The sequence below is a fragment of the Loxodonta africana genome, chromosome 11 (assembly GCF_030014295.1).
Source record: "Loxodonta africana isolate mLoxAfr1 chromosome 11, mLoxAfr1.hap2, whole genome shotgun sequence".
Lineage (NCBI taxonomy): Eukaryota > Metazoa > Chordata > Mammalia > Proboscidea > Elephantidae > Loxodonta > Loxodonta africana.
In genome coordinates this window covers 14915630-14943405 of record NC_087352.1, presented here as the reverse complement: position 1 = coordinate 14943405, position 27776 = coordinate 14915630, and the positions used below count along the sequence as shown (strand labels likewise).

General features: G+C 50.6%; 1 protein-coding gene across 3 annotated transcripts; it reads right to left on the bottom strand.

The window, feature by feature from the left end:
* Window positions 1–372: 372 nt before the first annotated feature.
* Window positions 373–22653, bottom strand: EHD2 (EH domain containing 2). Of its 3 annotated transcripts, none has more exons than XM_064293923.1 (6): window positions 22547–22653; window positions 19338–19834; window positions 18121–18218; window positions 12562–12974; window positions 4081–4245; window positions 373–2253 (listed from the first exon to the last, which is right to left on the bottom strand). In XM_064293923.1, exons 2-6 carry the CDS (start codon window positions 19739–19741, stop codon window positions 1699–1701), a joined length of 1635 nt encoding a protein of 544 aa, XP_064149993.1. In that variant the 5' UTR covers window positions 19742–19834; window positions 22547–22653; the 3' UTR covers window positions 373–1698. The 3 variants fall into 3 exon arrangements, with proteins under 3 accessions (XP_064149993.1, XP_064149991.1, XP_064149992.1); XM_064293921.1 differs by having other exon boundaries at window positions 19338–19798; XM_064293922.1 differs by lacking the exon at window positions 22547–22653 and adding an exon at window positions 22453–22541 and having other exon boundaries at window positions 19338–19798.
* Between the last annotated feature and the right edge of the window lie 5123 nt (window positions 22654–27776).

Below are 27776 nucleotides of genomic sequence, written 5' to 3'. Positions count from 1 at the left end.
ACGTTACGTGTCAGAAGTTGTGTACCTAGATTGAGTGCGTGCCAGTGGTGGGAGGGTGGCGGGGACAGCACGTTGTGCTTAAGCTCTTGCGCACACAAGGTCCCGCCCCAGGGCTCGGTTCCCAGGCCCTCGCAGCGGGCGATGGGAAGGAGGGATGTCCCAGCGGGAGGGCCCCAGAGTAACTTTTCTTCGGAAAATATGTCGGTCTGGCCCCCAGCCCAGGCCTGAGTCACCAGGCTCGGCTGGATTGAGTCATGGACTCCGCCCCTGCCCCTGGGAGCTTGGAGGGGACCCCTCTCCTGCTCAAGGCCTTCCTTCCCTTGGGGCAGCGACCCCCACCACAGCCCTCCCCAGCATAGCCTGACTCCGATATGAGAAGAAGCCTTGGTTTTATTGCTCTGTGGGGACACGATTCGTTCACAGGCCCCTCCTGGCCATGGGGTGAGGGTCCACAGTGGACGTGGGAGTCCCCGTGAGCAACCTGGACGGGGCAGGGTCCCCGCTTCTCTTCTCCCCAATTTTCCACGGGGTTCCTCCGCCAGGCTCAAGCACTAATACGTAGTGAAGGCAGGAAAAAGCGTGGGGGCTGAGAAGTCCCTTTAGGGAGGGGGAGGGCTGTAGCACCAAGAAACCCTACCCTCCCATGACATTCCTGAAAAGGGGGCTAAAATATAGGCCGGGACCTTGTATCAGGGAAGGACTCTACTTAAATATGGACTGACAGTGGGCCAAGAGGCTGTGTCCTAGCATTCTAAAATTCGGACCAGCAGCTGTGGGAGCCTGCAGAGGAGCCGCGGGGACGCGCTGGGCTTCAGTCCAGGCCAGGTGGGGCGGAAGGCCGAAAGAACTTTAAGGGGTGGGCAGCCGCAGGGGAACAATGACTGACGGGGTTTTTCTGTGGACAGCGGGATCCTTAGTGGAGAGATGGGTGTGGCCAGGTTCGGGGGGCGGTCCTGAGCTGGGAGCGGGGCTGAAGATGGCGAGCTGAGGGAGTAGGAGGTTTTGTCTTCTCTCTGAGCACCCCCAGTGGTCCCGAGGCCTGAGGATGGGGTGGGGTGGTCCTTGAATGGGTCAGGAGGGCTTGCTTGTTAGTCATTTCAACCAAGTAGCCGCTCATTGGTGCAGAGAGGCAAGGGGGTCACACTGGTTAGGGATGTGTGTGTGTGTAGTTATGATGGCGCCCTCTTCTCCTGAGAATCTCAGCTGCACCAGGGTCACCCTGGTGTGTGTGTGTGTGTGTGTGTGTGTGTGTTTATGATGGCGCCCTCTCTTCCTGAGAATCTCAGCTCCACCAGACAGACACATTTGTCTATTTTGTTCTCTGCTCTAATCCCCAGCACTTAGAACAGGGCCCGGCACAGAGTAGGTGCTCAATAAATATGTGAATGACTGAGGAATAGATGGCTGCCTGTGTGTATGTATCTGTGTGTGTGCTGGTGTGGGTGTGATGTGCCTAAATGTACGTGAGGGTGGAGGTGCAAGGACAGGAAGGGTGGGCAGAGAGGTCTTGCCCCTCCTCTGGTCCCCACTAGATGCTAGGACATGGGTGTCTGGGAGTGGGAGGTAGGGAGACCCCCTGGTCCTTACAGTTGGGCAGGGTGGGCAGGCGGGGGGCATGTGGGCCAGGGAGGAGGTGTGCGTGCAGCTGACCAGAGCTGGGGAGCCACAGCAGGGTGGGAGGGAGGGCCAGTGGGCGGCTCACTCAGCAGAGCCCTTGTGGCGCCGCTTGGAGGGTGGCACAAGGCGGCGGGGCAGGTTGGTGGGCAGCCCATGGCCCTCGAGCTTGGCCTCGATGAGGTGGCTGGCCAGGGCAAACTCCTCGTCGTCCAGCATGCCGTCGCGGTCGACATCACTCAGCTTCCAGATGCGGCCCAGCACAGAGTTGGGCAGCTTGGTGCCCACCATCCAGGTCTTGGCCTTGGAGCCACTCAGCTTGCCGTCGGCAGGTGCCAGGTTGTAGAAGATCTCGTCGTACTTGGACTTGTCCTTGGTCACCACCCACTCTGCCTCGTCCTCATCCGAGCCCTCCTCGCCATCCTCCAGGGCCTCGTCGGGCCCCCGTTCCACGAAGGGGCCCATGTGGGTGCCCTCGAAGGCACCACCCTGCACACCCACCTCGGTGTTCTCCAGCTCTTCCTGCCGCAGCAAGGGCATGAGCTTAGCAATGTCGTGCGTCAGCATCTCATCCAGCGCCTCCAGCAGCTTTGGCTTCAATGAGTGGAACTTGGTGAAGTCGTGCACCATCAGCAGCTCCTGTCAGGGAGAGATGAGGGCACTGAGGAGTAAGGGGGTGCCATCATGGGGTCATTTTGGTGTCACACCCTGACAGTGTCAGGGATGTGGTCTGCACCCCTCTAGTGACACCACTGCCCTCAGAGTCTTGGGCTAGAACCTTCTCAGACCCAGAAGTTGTAGGCTTTTGAATATCAGCATAACTCAGTCGAGAAGAGGCCTGTGTCAGGTTGGTCCCCTGCCTCTGTGCCTGAACCTGGCCACAACTCTGCTCCATATTTATTTGGTTACTGCAGCGATGTTTCCACCATGCTGCCACATCCAATGCTTTCCCCCAACACTGGAAATCCTAGACCCAGACATGTAAGGCGCCTCCCAGTGGCCCCCCATTATCCATTTATTCCCTGTTCATCAGTACTGGAATCCCTGGATATTACCCAGGCATGTGGCCCCCTAGAGGAAAGACTACATTTCCCAGCATCCCTTGCAGCCACTCATGGCCAATCGGATGTAAGCACAATTTGCAAGGGCAACTAATAGAATTGCCCTGTTTGATACAGTAGCCACTAGGCATATTTGGTTATTTAATTTTAATTAATTAAAACTAGATGAAATTTAAACTTCACCTCCATAGTTGCACCAGCCACATATTAAGGGCTCAGTAGTCACATGTAGCTGTTGTTGTTAGCTCCCATCCAGTCAGGCCCATACTCAGAGCCCCACCATGCACAACAGAGCTAAACACTGCCTGATCCTACATCATCCCAATGATTGGTTGGGACTGGACCTTTGATCCACACGGTTTTCACTGGGTGATTTCTGGAGGTAGATCACTAGGACTTTCCTCCCAGGTCGGCTTAGTCTGCAAGCTCTGCTGAAATCTGCTCAGCATCATAGACACACACAAACCTCAGCTCACCAATGCTGCCATATTGAACAATGCAGCACAGAACATGTCAATCAGCGTAAAAAGGACTACTGAACAGCCCTATTCCAGAAAACGTCCTTAAAGGGAGAGACTGTTCCCTTTCTCTTTCCCCCTCCCCCCTTTCTTGCTGGCTAGAATGCAGACACCATGGCCGGAGTTTCCACAGCCATGCTGTACCATGAGGTGTGCTTGGAACCAGAGGCCAGACATGGAGAAGAAATACGACAGCTGGGTCCCTCCCTCTGTAAAGGGCCAAATCAGCCCTTGACCACCTTTGGGACTTTCATGAGAGAGAGATCTAAACCTCTGTCTTAATTATACCAGTTGCCATTGAGTCAACTCCAACACATGGTGACTCCACCTGTGTCAGAGTGGAACTGTGGGCCATAGTTTTCAATGGCTGTGATCTTTCTTAAGTACATCCATCACAAGGTCTTTCTTCCAAGGTGCCTCTGGGTGGATTTGAACTGCCAACCTTTTGGTTAGTAGTCGATGGCTGAACTGTTTACGCCACCCAGTTATTTTGGGTTTTTCGCTTCATTTGCTTAAGGAGCCCTGGTGGCATAGTGGTTAAGCACTCAGCTGCTAACCAAAAGGTCAGTGGTTCAAATCCACCAGCCTCTCTGTGGGAGAAAAATGTGGCAGCAGTCTGTTTTCCGTAAAGATTACAGCCTTGGAAACCCTATGGGGCTGTTCCACCCTGTCCTATAGGGTCACTGAGTCGACTCGAGGGCAATGGGTTTGGTTTCTTGGCTTTTCTTCATTTGCTTATCCTAACTCACAAAGCCACACCCCCATGGTGCAGAAGGTGCTTTCCAGAATCTCCCACCCATCCTTTCAGCTCCTGAGATCTTGACCTGGAGCTCACAGAAGGTTAGGGTCCCGTCCTCCCTCCCACCCCCTGCTGGATAGCCTCCCACCTGCATCTTCTGGCAATCAGGGAAGTCCCCGGGAGATATATTTTGTTCCAGCTGAATCTTAGCAAAGATGACGGGCAGCTTGAGGATCAGCTGCTTCTTTTTGTTCTCCTTCCCAAACACGGAGGGCATCTCCTTCTTCAGGTAGCTGATGATGTACGCGTGCACCTGGGGGCGGGGGGGAGGAAGCAGAGTGGGTCTCTTTAAGCCTGCATCAGAGTCACCTAGAGGGCTTGTTAAAACCCAGGTTGCCCCAGGGTGTCCCTCAACAGGTGAATGGATAAACAAGCTGTGTCACGTCCCTAAAAATAAAACAAAAACCCATTGCCCTCTTGTCAATTCAGACTCATGGCAACCCTGTGTTACAAAGTAGAACTGCTCCATATGGCTTTCTTGGCTGGAATCTTTACGAAAGCAGATTGCCAGGTCTTTCTCCAGCCAGGCCGCTGGTGGGTTCCGAGTGCTGACTTTTTGGTTAGCAGCAGTCCAGCACTTTAACCGCTGCACCACCAAGGCTCCTAACCCTATGGAGCGGTTCTACTCTGTAACACATAGGGGTGCCATGAGTTGGGGGCCATCTCCACAGCAGCTAACAACAGCTGTTCCTGGTGGTGGTGGTGGGGGTCACACTTTGAGATCCCCTCCCTTGTCTCTCTGGGGTGGTAATTGTTACGGAAGCAGCCTCTGGGGTGCAGGCTCTGCTCTTCTCTCATCTTTGAGTGATCTCAGCCCCTCTCCTGGTGGCCCTCCTAGCTATCCACTCCCAGTCTGACGTACCAGTCCAGGCCTGTCCCTGGGGCGCAGGGCTCACACAGCTAATCGTTAACATTCCCAGACATCTCCATGGTGTACCACCCTACTTGGAATTTTGGCCCAGCACCCAGATCTGTGCCACTTTTAACCCGTTGCAGTTGAGTCGATTCTGACCCCGTGTGTGTAGAGTAGAACTGTGCTCCACAGGGATTTCAATGGCTGTGATCTTTCAGAGTGAGTCCCTGGGTGACACAAACATCTGCTCTCAGCTACTAACCTAAAGGTTGGAGGTTGGAACCCACCCAGTGGTGCCTCGGAACAAAGGTCTGGCAATCAGCGTCCATAAAGATTAAATAAACAAACCAAAAAACCCAAACCTGTTGCCATCAAGTCAATTCCAACTCATGGCGACACCATGTGTTACAGAGTAGAACTGCTCTATGGGTTTTCTTGGCTATAATCGTTACGGAAGCAGATTGCCAGGCCTCTCTTCTGAGGTGTGTCTGGGTGGGTTTGAACTGCCAACCTTTCGGTTAACAGCCCAATGCTTATCTGTTTGTGCTACCCAAGGACTCCTTTTAATAATAATAAAAAAAACCAAATTTGTTGCTGTCGAGTCAATTTCAACTCATGCTGACCTCATATCATAGAGTAGAACTGCCCCACTAGCTTTCCTAGGCTGTAGGCTTTATGGGAGCAGATCGCAGGTCTTTTCTCCCATGGAGCAGCTGATGGGTTCCAATAGCTGACCTCTCGGTTAGCAGCTGAGTGCTTAACCACTGTGCCACTTGCACTCCTTTTTAATAATAATGCTAAGAGGTTCTTTTCTTTCTTCACTCTCATTCCCACTGGAGTGGATGGTGGAGTTTTTAAAAGGAGACAAGATATGATAGTGCAAATAACTGAACACAACACAGGAGCAGAGAGGAGAATCCACTGTCTTCTCGACAGCCAGACATTCCAGAGATTTGCCAAAACGTACAGCAGGGCTACTCATCTAATTTTTTTTTTGGGGGGGGGTCGAAGATAGCTTATTTCCATAAAACGTACATTGTTTAGGTTAACATGTAATAGCTTTATTATTGTTATTGTAAATGAATTATTAACTCTAGTAAATGAATTATTAATTCTAGTATTAACTATCAATATTGACGTGTTATTAAAAATTTATTGAAAACATTTATGAAAACATTATTCTATTAAAAAATACTATTACATAATTATTAATCACTAATTAATATCAGTATTTATTATTAGGGAGTCCCTGGGTCGTACAAATGGTTCATGTGCTTGGCTGTTAACCAAAAGGCTGGCAATTCAAGTCCACCCAAAGGCTCCTTGGAAGAAAGACCCGGAGACCTCCTTCTGAAAAATCTACCACTGGAAACCCTATGAAGCACACTTCTGCCCTGACACACATGGGGGCACAGTAAGGCAGAGTCGACTCGACAGCAACTGGGATTGGAAAATGAATTATTAGTAGATAAATATTTAAAATCTTTGTCTTAATTCTAATATGGTAAATATTTTTACTGTGGGCAGATTTAATATACATATATACAAGCTCTTTGGAGTGCTCAATAATTTTTAGTCATGTAAAGGGGTCTGAGAACAGCAAGTGTGGAATCACTGCCCTGTATGATCTGGCCCCTGCCGATCCAGCCAACGTTATCTTCTCCCAGTCTGCCCCTCACTCACTCTGCTCCAGCTTCCTCACCTGCCTCCCTGGTTTTACCAGCATGCCAACCTCTCTTCCACCTCAGGGCCTTTGCACATGCTGTTCACTCCACCTGGAACTCTGCCCGGGGCCTCTGCACAGCTGGTTCCCTCCCCATCCTTTAGATGTGGAACTCTCGTAGAAAGCAGATGCCTAACCACCAGCGAAACCATTGACTCAGTTCCCACTCAGGGCCACCCCATGGGGCAGAGCAGAACTGCCCCATAGGGTTTTCTGGGCTGTAATCTTTACAGAAGCAGATCGCCAGTCCTTTCTTCTGAGAGACTCGTGGGTGGGTTCAAACCGCCAATCTTCAGGTTAGTAGTCGAGTGCAAACCATTTGCGCCACCCAGGGATCTCAACCACCATCACCCAATTATTTTCCATCTTCACCCTTACTGATCTGTTCACAACAGTTATTGCAACATGTCGTCATTTTATTTAGCAGTAGGCTGGCAGTTCGAATCCACCAGCTGCTCAATGGAAACCCTATGGGGCAGTTCTACTCTGATCTAGAGGGTCGCTATGAGTTGGAACCAACTCGATGGCAACAGGTTTTTTTTTTTTTTTTTTTTTAACTTAGTCTGTCTCCCTGCATCAAAATATGAGCTTCAGCTTCTGTTAAAAGCAATGGAAAAATCTGAGAATGGTTAATGGTGATGATTGAACATGATGAACACAATGTCACTGAACTATACGTGCAAAGATCAAAAAGCAAACCAAAAAAAAAAATTTTTTTTTTTCCAATAGCATGGTATGCCCGAATTTTTTTATAGGAAGCTTGATAATTAAATATATATGCTTTTAGAAGTCCCTAGGTGGTGCAAACAATTAAACTCTTGACTAGTAGCTGAAAAGTTGGTGGTTCAAACCCAGCCAGAGGTGCCTCGGAAGAAAGGCCTGGCAATCTGCTTCCAAAGGTTACAACCTTGAAAACCCTATGGAGCAGTTCTACTCTTAAACACCTGGGGTCACCATGAATTGGAATCCACTAGAGGGCAACTACCAACAACATGCTTGTATAAAAACAGAATATACCTGGAAAGAGATACAAAAAATTCATTCCAGGGGTTGCCTCCAGGGGGTAGAATATGAGGGCTGGCAGAGAACACATCTGACATAGCATGAATGTTTTACCAGGAGGTCTTAAAATTTCAAGTAAAAACACTTGTTCGAAAATTCTTGTGAAGAATCATAGGTTTAGAATGTTAAATATTCTAGTGGCATCTGGCTCACTTTGATTCCTCACCTCCACCCCCTCACCCCCCGTCACCCTCTGTCTCCTCCAGCCACAAACCAAAAAAAAAAAAACCATTGCTGTCCAGTGGATTCCGACTCACAGCAACCCTATAGGACAACGCAGAACCGCCCCATAGGGTTTTCAAGGCTGTAATCTTTACGGAAGCAGACTGCCACATCTTACTCACATGGAGCAGCTGTTGAGTTTGAACCACCGACCTTTTGGTTAGCAGCCAAGTGCTGCTTGGACTATGTTCTATTGTGGTTGCTATGAGTTAGAATCGACTCAACGTTGAGTTTGAGTTTTGTTTTTTAATCTTTACAGGACAGACCGTTAGATCTTTCTCTCGAGGAGCCACTGGGTAGATTTGAACTGCCAACCTTTTGGTTAGCAGCCGAGTGCATAACCATTGCACCACCAGGGCTCCTTATCACATATGATATATATCACATTATAAATTTATTTGTTTAATGTTCACTTCCCCACTAAAAAGTAATTCTATGAGAAGAGAATATTTTCTGACTTGTTCCTGGCTGTATCCTGAAGCCCTAGAACAGTGCCAGCTCGTGTAGGCGCTCAGTAACTGTTTATCGAACGAATATCGCCGAGCCACCTCAGAGTTCAGCTGAAGGCTCTGGGCATTCTGGCCTCTTCAGAGTCAGACCCTTCCAAGATCTTGGCCTCAAGGACTACCAGTTAAAACCAGGGTTTCAAACCAGTTCATACCCCTGCTTAGAATTTGCATATCTAACAAGTTCCTAGGAAGTTATACATAAGGATCACTTTGTTAAAATGTAGATTCTGATTCAGTCTATCTGGGGTGTAATTCTCAGCAGGTTATACAACTTGTTAGAAATACAAATTCTCCTCAGGGGTTCAAACTCTCTGGAAGCCCTGGTTAAAACCAGCTGTCACTGAGTTGGCTCCAACAGATGACGATCCCATGTGTGTCAGAGTGGAACTGTGCCCCACAGGGTTTTCAGTGCCTGATTTTTTGGGAAGTAGATCACCAGGCCTTTCTTCCAAGGCACCTCTGGGTGGACTCTAACCAGCAACCCTTCAGTTAGCAGCCTAGTGCTATTAACCATTCACTAACCCCAGGGACTTGTCAAACACCACAGCATCGTGGAATCACCCCTCTTAGCAGCTTTCACTTCAACCAACTGCCAGAGCCAGAGCGAATCATCCAATCCCCTACACAGTACAGACGGGGAAACTAAGAAGGATGGGCGTGGTCTACCAAGGGTCCGGGAAGGCCTCATACCGTTGGGGGAAAGGTAAATGGCATGGGCTACTCCATGATGGCAGCACCAACAGTGACAGAGTCATATGTGAGGAGTGGGAGAATGGGCCAGGTCACAGCAGGCCCTGAGTGCCACGCCCAGGGCGCCTGTGTCCTGAGCAGCACTGGGGAGCCACTGATAGCTCTGTAGGTAGTGGCCTGTAGATCTGAGGGGCCAATCAGGGCAGGGGTGAGGCCAGGTGGGGGGGTGGGCCTGTGAAAGTTGGCCAATGGGGTGGGGGGGCGGGGCCTATGGGCGGCTCCTGGGGACCAAGAAGAGGGGAAGCCCTGATGGCTTTTCCAGAGAGGAAGCGGGGGAAGGTGCCAGGAAGAGATAAGAGGGCAGGGCGGGGTGGGCTGGGGGCCAGGACTCCGGGTTTGTCTGGGTTTCCGGAGTTGCCTCCTGCCTGGCGGGGGCTCCAGGTGTCCGGCCCGACCCCGCCCCTCCGTCCCCAGGGCCTGGGCTCCTACTCCCGCTGTCTGCTTCCCTAAGGGGCTTGGTGGACAGGGATCCCTGGGGAAACAAAGGTGGGCCAGGGGGAGACCGAGAGAAAGACAGGGAGAGGGATGGAAAGAAAGAGAGCGAGAGAGATGGAGAGAGACAGAGTTAGAGACAAAGAGAGGGAGAGAAACACAGAGCGGGAGTGAGATGGAGGGAGAGAGAGACAGAGAAGGAGAGAGATAAAGAGAGGAGAAGCAGAGAAATGGAGAGAGGAAAAGATGGAGAGAGAGAGAAGGAGAGAGATAGGGAGAGACAAGAGAGAAGGAAAGAGGGGAACACAGAGAGGAGAGAGAAAGACAGGGCCAGAGAGCTGTTCAGACTAGGAGGGAAAAAAAAAGAGACAGATAGAAGAGAAAATATTGGGGGAGTTAGAGAAAGAATGAGAAGGAGGGAGAAAAAGTGAGAAAGGTAGGACATGGGAACTGAGAGACAGAGAGGGAGAGGAGCTCCAGAGCGGGGGAGGAGGAAAGGTGGATTCTGAGGCCCCAGCAGCTGCCTGTCCACACTGGCCATTCCCTCCCAAGGAGGATTCCTGGGGTGGGGGTGGGGGCTCTGACTCACCCTCTCTCAGCTGCTCCTTAAACCAACACCTCAGGCTCCTCCACCCACTAGAACCTCTTCAGCCTCCCTGCCTGCCCAGCCTCCTGCCCCACCTCCACCCTGGCAGCTTCCAAAATCACTCTTAAACCAGCACTCTCCCCCATCCCCAAGGCCCTGTCCTGGTCCAGGGGCCTCTCTGCTCCCCATTACCCTGCCCCCAAGCCTCCTCCCTACTCTCTGGCTCCAATCTTGCCCCTTCCTATCCACCCTCCCAAAGGCAGCTGGAACTTGCCCCTGCCCCTTCCCGGCTCTAAAGCCTTCCATGGCTCCCCAGTACCCTCGAGACAAAGCACAGGCTCCTCACCATGGTCCACAAGGCCTAGGCAAGTCTCCTTCCCACCCACGTCTCCAGTCTCAAATCTAGTTCCTCACACTGTCTACACCGGGTTCAACACTGACATTTTTCCTCTTCCCCAAATTGGCCATGGTTTCTCTCACCTCCAGTCCATGTACTGGCTGGTCTCACTGTGTAGTCCCTTTCTTGTCCTCGTCATCCTCCAGGCCAAAGCTCCGATGCTCTCCCCTCCAGGAAGCCCTCCCTGATTCCCCTTTGGCTTCTCCATCCCAGCCCTAATCAGCCTGGACCATCACTGTCTGGAGACAGGTTCGTCTCCTCCCCTGGACTGCGAGCCCTGATAGGGCAGGGCCGGGGCTGTCTCAGTCACTGCTGTGTCCTCAGTACTGCCCAGCACAGGGCCGGGCACAGAGGAGGTTTTGTTGAATGTGTTTCCTGAATGTCATTTCATCCAATAAATATTTACTGAGCCAGGCACTGTTCCAGGCGCTGAGGAGACAGCAGGGAACCAAACAAAGAGCCCTGACTCTGTGGAGCTTCCATGGGAGTGGAGGACACAGACAGTTAACACAGAAACCTCATGAACAGAGACTGTAAGAGCAGAGATGAACACGTGAAGAGAACGACACTGGGGTAAGGGGTAAAGCAGGGGGAGATAGTCATAGAAGTGGGGAGCAGAGGAGACCTCCCTAAGAAATTGACATGTAAGTATGATTGGAGATGAGAATATGAGCCATGTGGATATCCTCCAGCTTTTGGGTGTGTGTCGGGGTAAGAAAGGCTCCAGGAGGTGGAAATAGCACATGCAAAGGTCCTGAGGCAGAACTGAATTTGGTGTGTTGTAGAAACAGCCAGGAGGCCAGTGTGATGGAGCAGATGAGCAATAGAGAACTCATGACTGTTGAGTTGATTCCAACTCATAGCAGCCATATAGGATAGAGCAGAACTGCCCCACAGGGTTTCCAAGGTTGTAATCTTTATGGAAGCCGACTGCCACATTTTTCTCCTGTGGAGCAGCTGGTGGGTTTGAACCACTGACATTCTGGTTGGTATTTGAGCACTTAACCACTGCACCACCAGGGCTCCTGGAGCAATGGAGAGAGGATAGGAGATGAGAACAGACTGGGAAGGTAGGGGAAAGAGGGGACAGATCTTGCAGGGCCTTATGGGCCATGGTGAGAACTTGACTTTTGCAGAGTGAGAATGCTAACCAAAATGTTGGTAGTTTGAATCTACCAGCTGCTCCTTGGAAACCCACTGGGGGCAGTTCTACTCTGTTTTATTGGGTCCCTATGAGTTGGAATCAATTCAACAGCAGTAAGTTTTTTTTTTTTTTTCTTGTGGTTTTGTGAGCAGTGGCAGGACCTGATACCAACTAACTGGTGGTAAGAAATGAATGAAGGAGTAACAGGACAGAGAGGAGCTGAGAAGACACTGAGATAGAGAGACAAAGATAAAAAGAAAGGAATACAGTGGTTTACCCCTTGCTGTCAAGTCAATTGTGACTCATGGTGACTGCATGTGTATCAGAGTTGAACTGTGCTCCATAGGGTTTTCTTAGCTGTAATCTTCACAGAGGAGTCCTTGAGTGGCGCAAATGGTTAAGTGCTCAACTACTAGCCGAAAGGTTGGCAGTTCGAACCCACCCAGACGCACCTCAGGAGACAGGCCTGGCGATCTGCTTCTGAAAGGTCACAGCCTTGAAAACCGTATAGAGCAGTTCACTCCGCATACATGGGGTTGCCATGAGTCAGAACGGACTTGATAGCAACTAACAACAACAGTCTTTACAGATGCAGGTTGCCAGGCCTTTCTTCCATGGCACCCTGGGTGGGTTGGAACAGACAACCTTTCGATTAGCAGCCGAATGCAAACTGTTTGGTCGCCCCAGGGACCTCAAATGCAAAGGAGAAGGAAGAGCTCTCCATGCAACTCCCCATCCCAACCCCCTTTGTGTCATCCATTCATTCATTCGTTCCACAGATATTAGCAGTATGAAGATCATTAACCAATCAGTGAATAATCTCACAAGAGCAGGGTCAGAGGACTGGCAGCCAGAGCTGCCCCTGCTTCTCCACCCTCCATTATTGCTCACCCGCACCAGCCGGGCCCTCTTGACCAGGTCGTTGAGCTTGCGCAAAGCGGCATGGCGCGGCAGGCCCTGGATATCGCGGAACAGGTCTTGCTCCTCCAGCTCGAAGAGGCGCCGGTTGTCCGGCACGAGAAGGGGCTGGGACCAGAAGGAGCCGATGTAGACTCGCAGGACCTCGGGGGTGCCCACCACCTTGCCCAGCGCCCACATGAGCGCCCCATAGACGCGCATCAGCTGCTGCGTCTCCACCATGTCGGCCTTGTTGAGCACTACGCGGATCTTGTCCTCGTGGCCCCGCAGGGCGCCGATGGCCTCCGAGAACTCGTCAGAGATCTCCAGCTTGTGGGCGTCGAAGAGCAGGATGATGAGGTCCACGCGCTCGGCAAACCAGCGCAGCACTGCCGGGAAGTCGTAGCCTAGGGTGGAGGGGGAAGAGCAGGGGCTCAGAGGGCAGCATTCAGCCCCGCCCCCAGCCATTAGGGCGCCTATGTTCCTTAGGACTGAGGATGGGTCTGTACGGATGTTCAGGTTGTTAACTATGGAAATTCTTGTCTGTATGAAATAGCCTAAGTCCTGAGTGTGTCCCACTGCTCTGTCTCCCCAGTCCCCCAGAGCTTCCCCCATCACTCTGGTCCCAGCTTCTGGAGCTATATGGCTGGGGGAGGGGAGGACACACCTCTCCCTTCATTCATTCATTCATTCAGCAGATATTGGCAGTGTGCTAGGAATGGAGCCCTGATGGCACAGTGGTTAGTTAAGTGATCCTGCTGCTAACCAAAAGGTCAGCAGTTCAAATCCACCAGCCGCTCCTGGAAACCCTATAGGGCAGTTCTACTCTGTCCTCTAGGGTCACTATGGGTTGGAATCAACTTGATGGCAACCGGGCTGGTTTTCTGGTTTTGGTATGGTAGGAATGAGCCCTGGTGGCACAGTGGTTAAGTGCTTTGGCTGCTAACTGAAAGGTTAGTGGTTTGAGTCCATCAGCCGCAGAGGTCCCTAGATGACTGCAAGTGGTTTGTGTTCACTGCTAACCTAAAGGTTGGTGGTTCAAACCCACCCAGGGGTACCACAGAAGAAAAGGCCTGGCCATCTGCTTCCATTAAGATTACATTCCAGAAAATCCTATGGAGCAGTTCTCCTTTGAAACACATGGGGTTGCCATGAGTTGAGGGTGACTCAACAACAACGTGGTAAGAAGGTAAAAAAACCATTTGCCACTGAGTCTGTTCCAACTCATAGCAACCCCATGCGTGCAGAGTAGAACTGTGCTCCATAAGGTTTTCAATGACTTAATTTTTGGGAGAGGATCACCAAGCCTTTCTTCCAGGGCACCTCTGGGTGGACTTGAAACTCCAACCTTTAGGTTAGCAGTCGAGCATGGTAACCGTTTGCACCATCTAAGGACTCCAGTACGGAAGTACAGGTTGGTAAAATACTGAAGAGTTTCTTAAGGGACCCTGTGAGTCTCTGGACTCCTTAGCTCTCCTAAAGTGTTCCCCAAGACCCCAGCCCTTCCCCAAGACCCCTCGATCTCTTCACAATTCAGCAACTAAAGAGTTCATGCCTGGCCTTGGCTGTGTCCTTGCTAGAGCAGATGTTAAACATTTTTAATGTTACTTCCAAATTTAATGCCCTGAACCAGGTGCTGGGGATTCCACTGTAAGCACACAGACAAGGTTCCTGCCCCCTTGGATCACCCATCCCAGTGGCTGGCTCCTGCGTTCATTTGTTCACTCATTTTTCACCATTCATTTTCTAATTTAAGAGCTTGTTCACTCACTCGTTCCTGAGTGCATTCAACAACTGATGCTTGGGAGTGCGAAGAGGAGCCCTTGAGACCCCTGACTCGGCAGCCAGGGAAAACCTGGGTTTGAATCCCTGCTCTGCCCCCATCCCGTGTCGCCTTAGACAAGTCACATAACCTCTTTGAACTTCAGTTTCTTCTTCTGTAAAACGGAAATCATAACAGGAAGGATTTCACAGGGAGATGTGATGATGAAACAAATAGAAATGAACTAAAATACATAAAGCACTTAAAACAGTGCTTGGTATCAAACCACATGCATAAAATGGATGAGCTTTATGGAATGTAAATTATACCTCAACAAAAGTGTTTTTTTTTTTTTTAAACAATACAGTGCTGGACGCGTGGTAAATGGTCAGCAAGTGTGAGTTATGATTTATGCCAGGCACTGTGGGTAACCAGGGAGAGCTTCCTGAAGGAGGAGACACCAAGTGAGGACCGGGGGAGGAGAAGGTAATTGGAGAACAGAGCCCATTGCTGATTCACAGCCCACTTAGTGCAAGGGTCTCTCTCATTTAACTCGCTGAATCTTCAGAACAACTTTCCAAACCAAAACCAAATCTGATGCCATCAAGTCTACTCCGACTCATGGCGACCCTATAGGATAGAGTAGAACCGCCCTATAGGATAGAGAAGAACCGCCCTATAGGGTTTCCAGGCCTGTAAATCTTTACAGAAACAGACTGCCACATCTTTCTCCCGAGGAGCAGCTGGTGGGTTCAAACCACCACTTTCGGTTAGCAGCTGAGCGCTTTAACCACTGTGCCACCAGGCTCCTAAAACAACCCTGAAAAACCTGGTGCCATCAATTCTGACTCATAGCAACCATATAGGACAGAGTAGAACCACCCCATATGGTTTCCAAGGAGCACCTGGTGGATTTGAACTGCCAACCTTTGGGTTAGCAGCCATAGCTCTTAACCACTACACCACCATGATTTCCAAAACAACCCTAGGAAACCCATTTTCCTGATGAGGAAACTGAGACATGGGGAGGTTAAAGGACTTACCCACCAAGAACACAACTAGAAGGTGGAAGAACAGGGATTGGAAGCCCACCTCCAGAGCCCCATGGGCTTCCACAGGTCCCAGGCCACCAAGGAGGAAGCAAGCTTCCTGAGGGCCACTAGGGAAGGGATGGGGCAGGGGTGGGGGGCATGGCTTTGGGGGAGGAAGGGCTGGGTTACCGGAGGAACAGCAGCTGGGGGGGTCCTTCTCCCCCAGTGTCTACACAAACACACACTACCCCAGATTTGCAAAGTGTGTCTCATGGGGCAGGGAGGGGTGGAGGGAGGGAGGTTGAGTCAGCGTGGCAGAGAGACGTGGCAGAGAGGAGCTGAGCTCTGCACACGGATATTCAGACTTCTGTGGGACCCTGGGGTTCACGATGGCGATCACATAATAATTGTTAACACTTACATAGCACCTACTATGTGCCTGACTCTGTTCTAAAAGCATCACACGTTTTAACTAATTTAACTTTCGAGCAGTACCACAGAAGAAAGGCCTGGTGATCCACTTCCATAAAGATTACAGCCCAGAAAACCCTAGAGAGTAATTCAACTCTGTAATACATGGGGTTTGGTTTGATTTTTTTGAACAACCTACAAGGTTGATATTATGTTGTGTGACATCGAATCGATTCTGAGTCATAGCGGCCCTACAGGACAGAACAGAACTGCCTTATACGGTTTCCTAGGCTGTAATCTTTGCCAGAGGAGCTCTGGTGGCGCAGTGGTTAAGAGCTCGGCTGCTAACCAAAAGGTAGTCAGTTTGAATCCACCAGTTGCTCCTTGGAAACACTATGGGGCAATTCTACTCTGTCCTATAGGGTTGCTATGAGTTGGAATCACTCAATGGCTACAGGTTAACCTTTACGGGAGCAGGTCACCAGGTCTTTCCTCCTGCAGAGCTGCTGGATAGGTTGAAACCGCTGACCTTTTGGTTAGCCGCCAAGAGCTTAACCATTCTTGCCACCTGGGTTCCTTATGAGACTGATACTATAAGGACTCCCATTTTCCAGACATAGAAACTGCAGCACAGAGAGGTGAAGTGACTTTCCCAAGGTCCCACAGTTTAAAAGTAGCAGAGCCTAGATGTGAAGACCCCAGCCAGGGGCCCAGTATGGATCCCTGGTGGCGCAGTGGTTGAGAGCTCCACTGCTAACTGAAAGGTCTGCAGTTTGAACCCAACCAAACCCAGGGGTGGGAGAAAAGTGTGGCAGTCTGCAGCCTTGGAAACCCTGTTGGGTAGATCTACTCTGTCCTATAGAGTCGCTGTGTGCAGGAATCCACTCGATGGCAATGGGTTTGTTTGTTTTATTTTTTGGAGAGGGGCCCACTATGCTCAAATCTCAGGCATGTGTGTATTCAGATATCACACACAGCGGCAACCACGCCCCAAATAATGTACAAACACACACATACAAAGATGGGCCAACTCTCCCTCCTCATCTACCCCCCAAAGCCAGGGAAGAAGTTGGCTCTTTACTCTACCCTCTCCCTATGTCACCCCCTACCGCCAACCCCCAACCCCCCACGCCCCGCCTGGCTTGGAGACCCCGCCCCCTCCTGCAATCCCAGGCCCCGCCCCTTGGGTGGGAGCCCCAGGAAGTGCCCGCCTGCCCTTCACCTCCCCTCTTGGGCTGGCCGGGCGCCCTCCCAATCGCTTAGCCAGCTACCTCCCGCCTTTCTCCCACTGGTCGACACCCCCTCAACCGCTGGGCAGGGGCCAGGGACACCGTCACCCTCCGCACTCCCCGCCCCATGACTGCCTCCTCTGTCCCCTCTGCCCCACTCCGCCGCCTCCTTTGCCCCAGTTCCTGGTCTCTGAGGCCAGGGGCCTGGGGGGTGGGGATGGGGACAGGTCTTGGGATGAGGGATGCTAAGCGGGGCGGGGCGAGTGGAGGCAGGGTGGGGCCAGCTCCCTCCCGAGGCCCCGCTGGAATGCACCTCCCGCCGCTCCCCCTGCGCAGCTGTTTATAAATTCCGGGCCCGGCCTTGGCCCCCGCCCAGACCCCCTCCCCCCTGCCCATCTGTGGCCCAGACGTGGAGCCCGGGGCCTCCCTGCCTGGCTGGGGTTCTCTCTCTGCATCGCTGCCTTGCCCTCCGAATCTCTACTACTCTCTCTTTCTCTGTATCTGTCTCCCTCTCTCTGGATCTCTCCCGCTCCATTCTTCCATCCTCCCGGACCTGCCGCTCCAGCCCTGCTCACACGTGTTCACCCACACGCCCCCCCCCTGCGCCAACATGGAGGTCACGTCCTCCCACTAGCTCCTTTCTGCTGCTCAGCCGGCCTAGGCTCAGGGAATACAGACCAAGTCCTACCAGAGAGCCTGGGCCCCAACATCCTCTCCCTCAGACTCAGGGATCTGGACCCCCAGCCCCCTCCTCCCTCATACCCAGGAGTCCGGACCCCCAGCCCCCTCCTCCTTCAGACCCAGGAGTCCGGAACCCCAAGCCCCTCCTCCCTCAGACCCAAGGGTCCGGACCCCCAGCCCCCTCCTCCCTCAGACCCAGGAGTCCGGAACCCCAAGCCCCTCCTCCCTCAGACCCAAGGGTCCGGACCCCCAGTCCCCTCCTCCCTCAGACCCAAAGGTCCGGACCCCCAAGCCCCTCCTCCCTCAGACCCAGAAGTCCAGCCCAGGCCCCCTCCTCCCTCAAACCAGGAGTCCCTGTCCCGAACCCCTTCTCCCTCAGACCCAGGTGTCCAGGTCTCCTGTCCCTCCTCCCTCAGACCAGGAGTCAAGCCTCACTCACCACGGCTCACTCTTTGTTTAGCACCTGACAGGATGCCCGGGGTGTCGATGATACTAATACTCTCCAGGACTTGATTGGGAAGCTGGGCGCACATGAACCTGTGGGCCGAAGAAAGGGCAGGGTCAATGCAGGAAAGGGCAGGAGGATGAAACACAGGAAACAAAATCACAACTGCACAGAGGAGAAGCAGGGACAGCGAAGAGAAGAACTGTGAGAGAGCAGAGTACAGAATAACTGTAAAATCATAGTAAAAACCACCCAAAAATTATAATAGCTAACGTTTACTGAGCACTTACTTTGTGCTGGGCGCTGTTCTAAGCACTTTACATGCATTAACTCATGCAATCCTCACAACCACCTGTAAGCTGGGGCTATCATGGGCTGAATTTTGTCCCCCCAAAATATGTGTTGAAATCCTAATCCCTATACCTGTAGAATAATCTCATTGGGTATAGGGTTTTCTTTGTTATGTCCATAAGGTCAGATAAGTGTAGGGGGTGTCTTATAGATTTTTGAGATATAAAAAGAGGAGATTAGACACAGAGAGCAGCAGCCATGAATGAGGGGAAGACAGATGCCATGTGGAGATCACCAAGAAACACCAAGAAGAAATGGTAGAGAAAACTGAAACAAGGATTTCCTTCAGAGAGGACAGAGAAAGCCTTCCCCTAGAGCAGGCACCCTGAATTCGGACTTCTAGCCTCTTGAACTGAGAAAATACATTTCTGTTCATTAAAGCCTTTCACTTGTGGTATTTCTGTTATAGCAGCACTAAGAAACAAAGACAACAATTAGCCTCATTTTCCAGATGCAGATAAGAGGCACAGAGAGATTAAGCCATTAGCCCAAGGCCACACAGCTAGCCATCAGTAGAGCTAGGATTTGAACCCAGCCCTGGTGGTACAGTGGTTAAGCACTCTATTGCTAACTGAAAGGTCAGCAGTTTGAACCCACCAGCCACTCTACGGGAGAAAGATGTGGCAGTCCGCCTGGGAACCCTATGGGGCAGTTCTACACTGTTCTATAGGGTCACTAAGAGTCAGAATCGACTCCACAGCAATGGGGTTTATGGCAATCCTTTTCTGCTTCCCCAGAGAAGGGAGTAATCAAAGCAGAAAAAGAATAGAGGCAGGAGGTGGGAGAATCAGGTAGAGAAAAGGGAATCATGGCTGAGAAGGAGAGAAACACAGTTGAGCGTGGGGCGTGCCGCCATACACCTGTTGAGGAAGGTGTTTCCGAAGGGGTTGAGTTTGCGGAAGGGCTTGTCAGGGTCGACAACAAGGGCGTTGCCAGGCACTATGCCCTCGGTGTCGCCGTGCATGACTGCCACGAAGCAGTCGGTGGTGGGCTCAGGTCCCACGCGGGAGCCAGGCACCTCCTGCTCCAGCAGGTACTGGATGAAGCTGGTCTTGCCCGTGCTGTACTGGCCGGCCACCAGCACCATGGGTTTGCCGTCGAAGTCTGCGTCCTCCAGCGCGGGTGAGTGGAAGGTGCCGAAGCGGTAGTGCTCCTCCAGGGGCAGCAGCTTGGTGCGGTAGAGGTCCTTGAGGGCCGAGGTCACGGTGCGGATGGCCTCAGGCTGCTGGCCCCGCGCCCCGCTCCGCTTCAGCCAGCTGAACATGGTGGCTGCTTGCTACCCACTGGGCTCACCGAGGGGGACACGTGAGTGGGGAGCTGCCTGTGGGAGGAGGAGAGGGCATTGATGGTGGACTGCCTGGTACAGGAAGAAGACGAAGAAGAAGGGAGAGAGAAGTTATAATGGCTGGAGGAGGACAGGGGCTGGTGGACTGCCTAGTGTTGGTAGAGGAGGAAGAAGGGAGAGAATGGCTGGATGAGGACAGGAGCATGATGGTAGACTGCCTGGCGGTGGTGGTGGTGGTGGTGGAGGAGAACAAGGAGAGAGAAGGTAGAATGGCTGGAGGAGAATGGGGCATTGATGATGGACTGTCTTGTGGAGTAAGAGGAAGAAGAAGGGAGAGAGACGGTAGAATGGTTGGAAGAAGATGGGGATGTTGATGTGAGAATGGATGGAGGAAGAGGAGGTGAGAGCATGATGGAGAAATCAGTGCAGAAGAGGGGTTGATGAAGGAATGAATGAAGGAGGAGAAAGAGAACGCTGATGGAATGAGTGGAGAGGAGGAGGAAAGGGCATTAATGGAGGGCTGCCTGGCAGAGGAGGATAGAGAAGGGAGACTGAAGGTAGAATGGCTGGGTGAAGACGGGGCATTGACAAAGAAATGGCTGGAGGAGGAGGAAGGGAAGGGAGAATGTTCATGATGGAATGGGTAGAGGAGGAGTACAGAGTATTAATGGTGATATGGTTGGAGGAGACATTGATGATGGAATGGATGGAAGAGAAAGCAGGCATCAGTGGTGGAATGGTTGGAGGAGACGGATAAAGGAGAAAGAGGGGGATTCAACTGAACCAGTTGGAAGAAGAGGAAGGGGTTAATGGTAGAAGAAAAGGGGGTTGATGATGGGAGACCAATGGAAGGATGCAGAACTGGCCTGGAAGAAATGTTTTCTTTAATTCCTTCATTCTTTTCTTTTTCCCTTCCCCTCTTCCATCATTTGACAAATTTTTACTAAAGTCACTCTGTGTATCAGGAGCTATAAAGCCAGAAATGAGCCAGAGACCAGCCCCTACCTGCCCAGAGCCCCCAGTTAGGAGATGACCTTAGCATCAAATGGTCAGTGATGCCTGGGAAATGCCAGGCACCCAGAGAGGGCATGATGAACTGACCACAGGATCAGCAAAGCTTGGGGGCTAGGCTGACTTTTGAGCTGCTCTGTGAAGGGTGGGCAGGAAAAGGAGCATTTAGGCAGAGAGAATGGTATGTGCAAAGAGCTGGAGTTTTGAGAGGTCCTTGGATGCAGGGAACTGTGAACTAGCTGGGGTGGCTGGACACAGGGGAACAAGGAGGAAGGATGAGAAATGAGGCTGAGGGGGTTGGCTGGATGCACCCAGGACATGAGGGTCTTTGGGCATGAGGAGCCTTGGGGGTTAACAAAAACAATAACTCAACATTTATGATTACTACATTCCACACACTGCTCTAAGCACTTTACATGAATTACCTCATTTAATCTTCATAAGTGCCCTAGAAGGTAGGTCTATTATTATTCTCATTTTTTTTTGACAAGGAAATGGAGCTTCAGGAAAATAAAAAGAACTCATCCATGACCATTTAGCCAGAAAATGCTCAAGGTGGGATTCAAATCCAGGCAATCTGACCTCAAACCTGGGCTCCTATCATAAAGTCTAAGGTTAGGGAGAGAAACAATCAGCAACCCAGCAGCAATGAGTATCCCTGGCATCCAGACTGTGTTCTCTACATTCCCTTACGGGCTTTTCATTGTCTGTAGGATCTGTAGTGATGCCCCTCTTTCATTCCTGATATTGGCAATTTGTCTTTGCTCTCCCTCTCTTTTTTCTTGATCAGTGTACCTAGCTGCTTGTCAATTTTACTAATCATTTGAAAAAACAGCTTTTGGTCAGATTGCAGTCTCTAAATACCATTCTCCACTAAAAGAAACCAGAGATCATTGGAGAAATAGCAGATTCCAGGGCCGGGGCAGGGAAAGAATGAGTGAGCTTGGATTTGATAGTAAGGAAGTGCTCAGAGATTGATGGGAACATGTCACAGGGACACAGGACCCAGCTTGAAAGAGGCTCCCACTGGCCAAAAATAGGATAATTTGAGAATCAAAAATAATGGCAATTCAAATATGCTAAAACTCATTAAATCATAATGATACCAAGAAAAAAAAAAAGGAAAGTCAAGGAAGGAGTGGCTGGAGAAGTAGGAAGAAGCAGGAGCTGGGGCCTGGGATGTGGACACATGGAGGGGCACATGGAGGGGATCACAGGCAGTTTCCCAGGCAGGGAGTAGCCTGGGGGACATCTCCGGGAGGAAGCTTGGGGGTGGCTGGAAGGGCAGCGGGAGAGGTGAGGTAGGAGAGAAAGTGTTGGACACTAGGAGGGGCTAAGCAGGACAGAAATGGGGGTGATGGAGGGGAGACCCTAAGGAGATCTCCCTGGCTAGGAGGATGGGAAGAGGGGTTAGGAGGGAGTGAAGGAGACTGGGGAAGTGGGAGAGACTGCAGAAGTGGGGGAGACTGGGAGAGACCGGGAAAGTGAGGGAAATTGGGAGAGACTGGGGGAGACCGTGACGCACTGACAGGGATGAGGAGAGAGGAGACAGGATACTGGAGAAGGCTGGGGGAGACTGGGGAGAGTGGGAAACACTACTACCAACTGGAAAGCGCCGGGGAGAGTGGGGAGACTGGGAAGATTCAGCAGGGACTGGGGAGGCTGGGAGAGACCGTTACCGACTGGGGGGACCTCGAGGCTTTGGGTGGGCAAAGGAATGTGAAGCCAGGGCAGGCTCGGGGGCTCCACGGGCGGGTGGCGGGGGCCACTCACTGACGGGGCTCGCTGGCGTCGGGCCGGGCCGGGTGTGCAGACTGCTGGGCGGGGGTCCCGCTGGGATCCGAGGCGCCCGCAGAACGGCCTGTGTTCGCGGTCCCGTCCGGAGCAGTCTGAGCCGGGTGGGGCCCGCAGCCGAGCGGAGGGGAGGGAGGGGCGGGGGGGCGGGAAGGGTGCCCCCCCTCAAACCGTTCGCTCGGCCTCTGGTGCCCCCTGGTGGACAGTGGGGATGGCGCCTTAGTGAGGCGGCTAAAATCACCGGCTCAAGTCGGAGGCTCGAATTCAGCCTCCATCTCCGAGTGCAGCGACTTTCGGCCACACCCCATCTCTCCCAACCTCAGTCTCCTTTTTTTTTTTTTTTTTTGAATTATTTATTTATTGTGGTTGAAAATATACACAGAAGAACCAGCCAACCAACCCAACCCATTGCGGTGGAGTTGTTTACCACTCATCGCGACCCTATAGAACAGAGTAGAACCGTCCCATACGGTTTCCAAGGAACGCCTGGTGGATTGGAACTGCTGGCACAGAACATACACTAACAATTTCTACATGTCCAATTTTGTGACATTGATTATATTCTTTGATTTGTACAACCATTCTCACTCTCCTTTTCCAAATTGTTCCTCCCCCATTAACATAAACTTACTGCCCCCTAAGCTTCCTACCTAATCTTTCCATTTACTGTTGTCAATTTGACCCCATAGAGATAGTTCTTCAAAAGAGCGCAGTGCTCAAGGCAGACTTTTTTTTTTTTAACTAATTACGCTAATCTGTTGCTGGGTTTGGAAACCCTGGTGGTGTAGTGGTTAAGAGCTATGGCTGCTAACCAAAAGGTCAGGAGTTTGAATCCACCAGGTGCTCCTTGGAAAGCCTATGGGGCAGTTCTACTCTGTCTTATAGGGTCGCTATGAGTCAGAATCCACTCGACAGCAACGGGTTTGGGGTTTTTTTTTGGGGGGGGTTGTTGGGTTTAAAGATGACTTCAGGGGATATTTTTGGTTTAAGGTTTAAAGGTTATCTCAGGGTAACAGTTTTGGGAGTTCATCCAGCCACAATGGCTCCAAAAAGTCTGGATTCAGTGTGAACTGGAAATTCTGTTCTGCGTTTTCTCCATTTTGATGAGGACTCTTCTTTAGAATCTTTGATCCAAACGTTCAGTAGTGGTTGCCAGGCACCAGCCAGTTCTTTTTCTTTTTTTTTCAATTGTGCTTTAGATGAAGATTTACAGAGCAATTAGTTTCTCATTAAACAATTAATTTGCATATTGTTTTGTGACATTGGTTGCCAACCCCATGACATGTCAACACTCCATTTCTCGACCTTGGGTTCCCCATTGCCAGCTTTCCTGTCCCCTCCTGCCTTCTCATCCTTGCCCCTGGGCTGGTGTGCCCACTTAGTCTCATTTTGTTTTATTGGCTTGTCTAATCTTTGGCCGGAAACCCTGGTGGCGTAGTGGTTGAGTGCTACGGGTGCTAACCAAGAGTATGGCAATCTGAATCTGCCAGGCGCTCTTTGGAAACTCTGTGGGGCAGTTCTACTCCGTCCTATAGGATTGCTATGAGTCGCAATCGACTCAACGGCAATGGTTTTTTTGTTTTAATCTTTGGCTGAAGGGCGAACCGCAGGAGTGACTTCATGACTGAGCTAAAATGGTGTTTTGGGGCCATCGTCTCCGGGTTTCTCCAGTCTCTATCAGATCAGTAAGTCTCATCTGTTTTTCTTTTTGGTGAGTTAGAATTTTGTTCTACGTTTTTCTCCAGTTTTGTCCGGGACCGTCTATTGTGATCCCTGTCAGAGCAGTTGGTGGTGGTAGCCGGACACCATCTAGCATTGCTCAACTCAGTCTGGTGGAGGCTGTGGTAGCTGTGGTCCATTAGTCCTCTGAACAAATCTTTCCCTTGTGTCTTTGGTTTTCTTTATTCTCCCTTGCTCCAGATGGGTTAGGACCAGTGGAGTATCTTAGATGGCCGCTCACAAGCTGTTAAGACCTCAGATGCTACTCACCAAAGTAGGATACAGGATATTTTCTTTATAAACTATGTTATGCCAATTGAGCTAGATGCCCCGAGATCATTGTCCCTGGCCCTCGGCCTGGTAATTCTGTTCCTCAGGGAGTTTGGATGTATCTTTGAAGCTTCCATGACCTCACCAGCCATTTCTTGTGGTCTCATTGCAAAGGATCAGTGTCTGTCTTCTAAAAATAATAATAATTTTAAAACTTAAGTGAGTTTGTGAAATTCCTCTGCTCATAACCCTCCTTGGCTCCTGTCTCATTTAAAGTAAAAGCATCCATTTTGCCCCTCTGCCATTATCTGACACCCTCCCCCCTAACTGACTCCTCTCTAGCCACTTAAGCCACAGCTGTTCCTCAAACACACAAACGCTGTGACCCCAGGGCCTTTGCACTTGCTGTTCCTGCCGCTGTCTAGGATGTTCTCCTACTAGAAGTCTGCATGGTTCACTCCTTCGCCTCCTTTAGGTCTCTGATCAAATATCACCTCCTCAGTGAAGCCCTCCCTGATCCCCTGCCTAATGAGCATCCGCCATCTATCCCTTATCTCTGCTTTCCTTTTCTCCACAGTCCTATCACCACTCTACATATTATACATTTCTGTGTCTTAATCTTAGTGTCTGTCTTCCTCCTGAGAACAGCTGTCCCACAAGGGAAGGGGTTTCTGACAGTGTTGTTCCCTGCTGAGTCCTCAAAACTCCATGCTGTTCCCTGCTGTATCCTCAGAGGCCAGCACGGTGCCAGGTCCACTGCAGGGGCTCAGTAAGTGTTTGTTGAATGAAAACCTAACATTTAATGAGCACTTCCTAGGAGCAAACCCAGGTCTAAGCATTTTACATGGATTATCCCATTGACTCCTCATAATATTCCAGAGAAGCAGGTGTTGTTATACCCACTTTACAGATGAGATAACTGAGTCCCAGAAAAGTGAATTCAGAAAACCCAGAGAGACTGTTCAGTGCTTAGTGCTTCACTTGGCCCATAGATAGATAGATAGATGGATGGATAGGTAGATAGGTAGATGACAGATTGTTAGATAGATGGATGTGGATGGATGGACAAATAGGTGGATAGGTGCATAGGCAGATAGGTAGATAGGTAGATAGGTAGGTAGATGGATGGGTAGCTGCCGTCGAGTCGACTCCCACTCAAAGCCACCTTATGCGCAACAGAATGAAATGTTGCCTGATCCTGTGTCATCCTCACAATTGCCAGCATGGTTCAGTCCATTGTTGCGGCTGTTGTGCTGATCCATCCCCACCAAGGGTCTCCCTCACCCTCGCTGGCCTTCTCCTTCACCAAACATGATGTCTTCCTGCAGCAACTAATTCCCCCTGATGACGTGTCCAAGGCAAGCACATCAGACAATATTCTGAAGATGGCTAGGCCTTTCTTCTTAGTTCATCTTAGTCTGGAAGCTTCACTGAAATTCGTTCAGCGTCATAACAACACGCAAGCCTCCACTGACAGATGAGTAATAGCTGAGCTTGAGGTTCATCGACTGGGAATTGAACCTGGGTCTCCCGCATGGGAGATGAGAATTCTACCACTGAACCACTGGTGCCAGCTGTAATTAATATATTAATAAAGCAGCCCCTATGACTGTGTTGGGGAGTCCCCGGTTGGTGCAAAAGCTAAATGTGCTTGGCTGCTAATCAAAAGGTTGGAGGTTCAAGTCCACCCAGAGGTGCCTTGGAAGAAAGGCCTGGCGATTTACTTCAGAATAACCAGCCATTGAAAATCCTGTGGAGCACAGTTCTTGGCTGACACATGTAGGGTCGTCATGAGTCAGAAAGGACTCTATGGCAACTGGTTGGATAACCTTGTTACAAATACTGATAACTGCATTTCAATATAATCAGTTCCCTTTGTCACCCCGCAGGCTTTATTTTAGAAGCCCCGGTGGCATAGTGGTTAAGAGCTACAGCTACTAACCAAAAGGTCAGCAGTTCAAATCTACCAGCTGCTCCTTGAAAGCCCTATGGGGGCACTTCTGTTTTATCCTATAGGATCACTAGGATTCAGAATTGACTCGATGGCAACGGTCTTGGTTTGGTTTGGTTTTAGTGGCACAATGGTTAAGCGCTCAGCTGCTAATAGGAATGTTGGCAGTTCAAATCCACCAGCTGCTCTGTAGGAGAAAGATGTGGTAGCCTGCTTCCATAAAGACGACAGCCTTGGAAACCCTATGGGGCAGTTCTATTCTGTCCTGTAGGATCGCTATGAGTTGGAATCTACTTGACGACAATGGGTTTGGTTTTTTTTTTTTTTTTGAGGGGGGATTATTTTATGTATTTTAAAGACGTTATTCTAGGAAATCAAAGGCATGAAAAAGCCCCTTCTCACACTGCCCTGCCTCATTAAATAAGCTTTGAGAACGTAATAAATATGCAGTATTGTCTCTGCTTTCTGAACTGTTGAATCTGAGGTTTGTTGGGGCTTCTCTTCCAACTCCCCTCATTCTCCTGCAGCCCCAAGGGGCCCTGCTCCAAAGCACAATCTCAGGTTTTTTGTTGTGTTTTGTCTTCTAGTTTCCTCCTTCCTCATCTCTCAAAGACTGGCCAGAGAAGACAGGTAGTGAACCCAATGGTGAAGTGGATGAGGTTTGGACTGTCAGTCTTGGGTTTGAATCTTGCTCTGTGCCTTGGTGACTTGGGCTCTGAGTCAACCGTCCTGAGCCTCTCTCTTTTCCAGATGATACAGGTATGGAAAGGGGGACCCCACAGACTCTTCCTGTTATTGGATTGAATTGTGTCCCCCGCAAAATATATGTTGTAAATCCTAACCCCTAAAAATGTGTGTTGTACAAGTAATCTGACTTGGGGATAGAATTTTCTTTTGTTATGTTAATGAGACCACAATCGTTGTCTTTGGGATGATTTGATTCCAACTCAGTGATCCTATATATAGGACAGAGTAGAATTGCCCCAGGTTTCCAAGGCCATAGTCTTCACGGAAGCAGACTGCCACATCTTTCTCCCGTGGAGTAGCTGGTGGGTTCAAACCACTGACCTTTTGGTTAGCAGCCAAGTGCTTTAACCGCTGCGTCACTGGGTTCTCTAGAGTGTCTTCAGCTGATCACTTTTAAGATATAACAATAGATTAGGCACAGAAGCAAGAATCACAGAAGGGAGAAGATAGGTGCCATGTGGAGATCTCTAGGGAACGCTAGAGAAGTTGAGACTAAGATTTCCTTCAGAGCAGAGAGAGCGT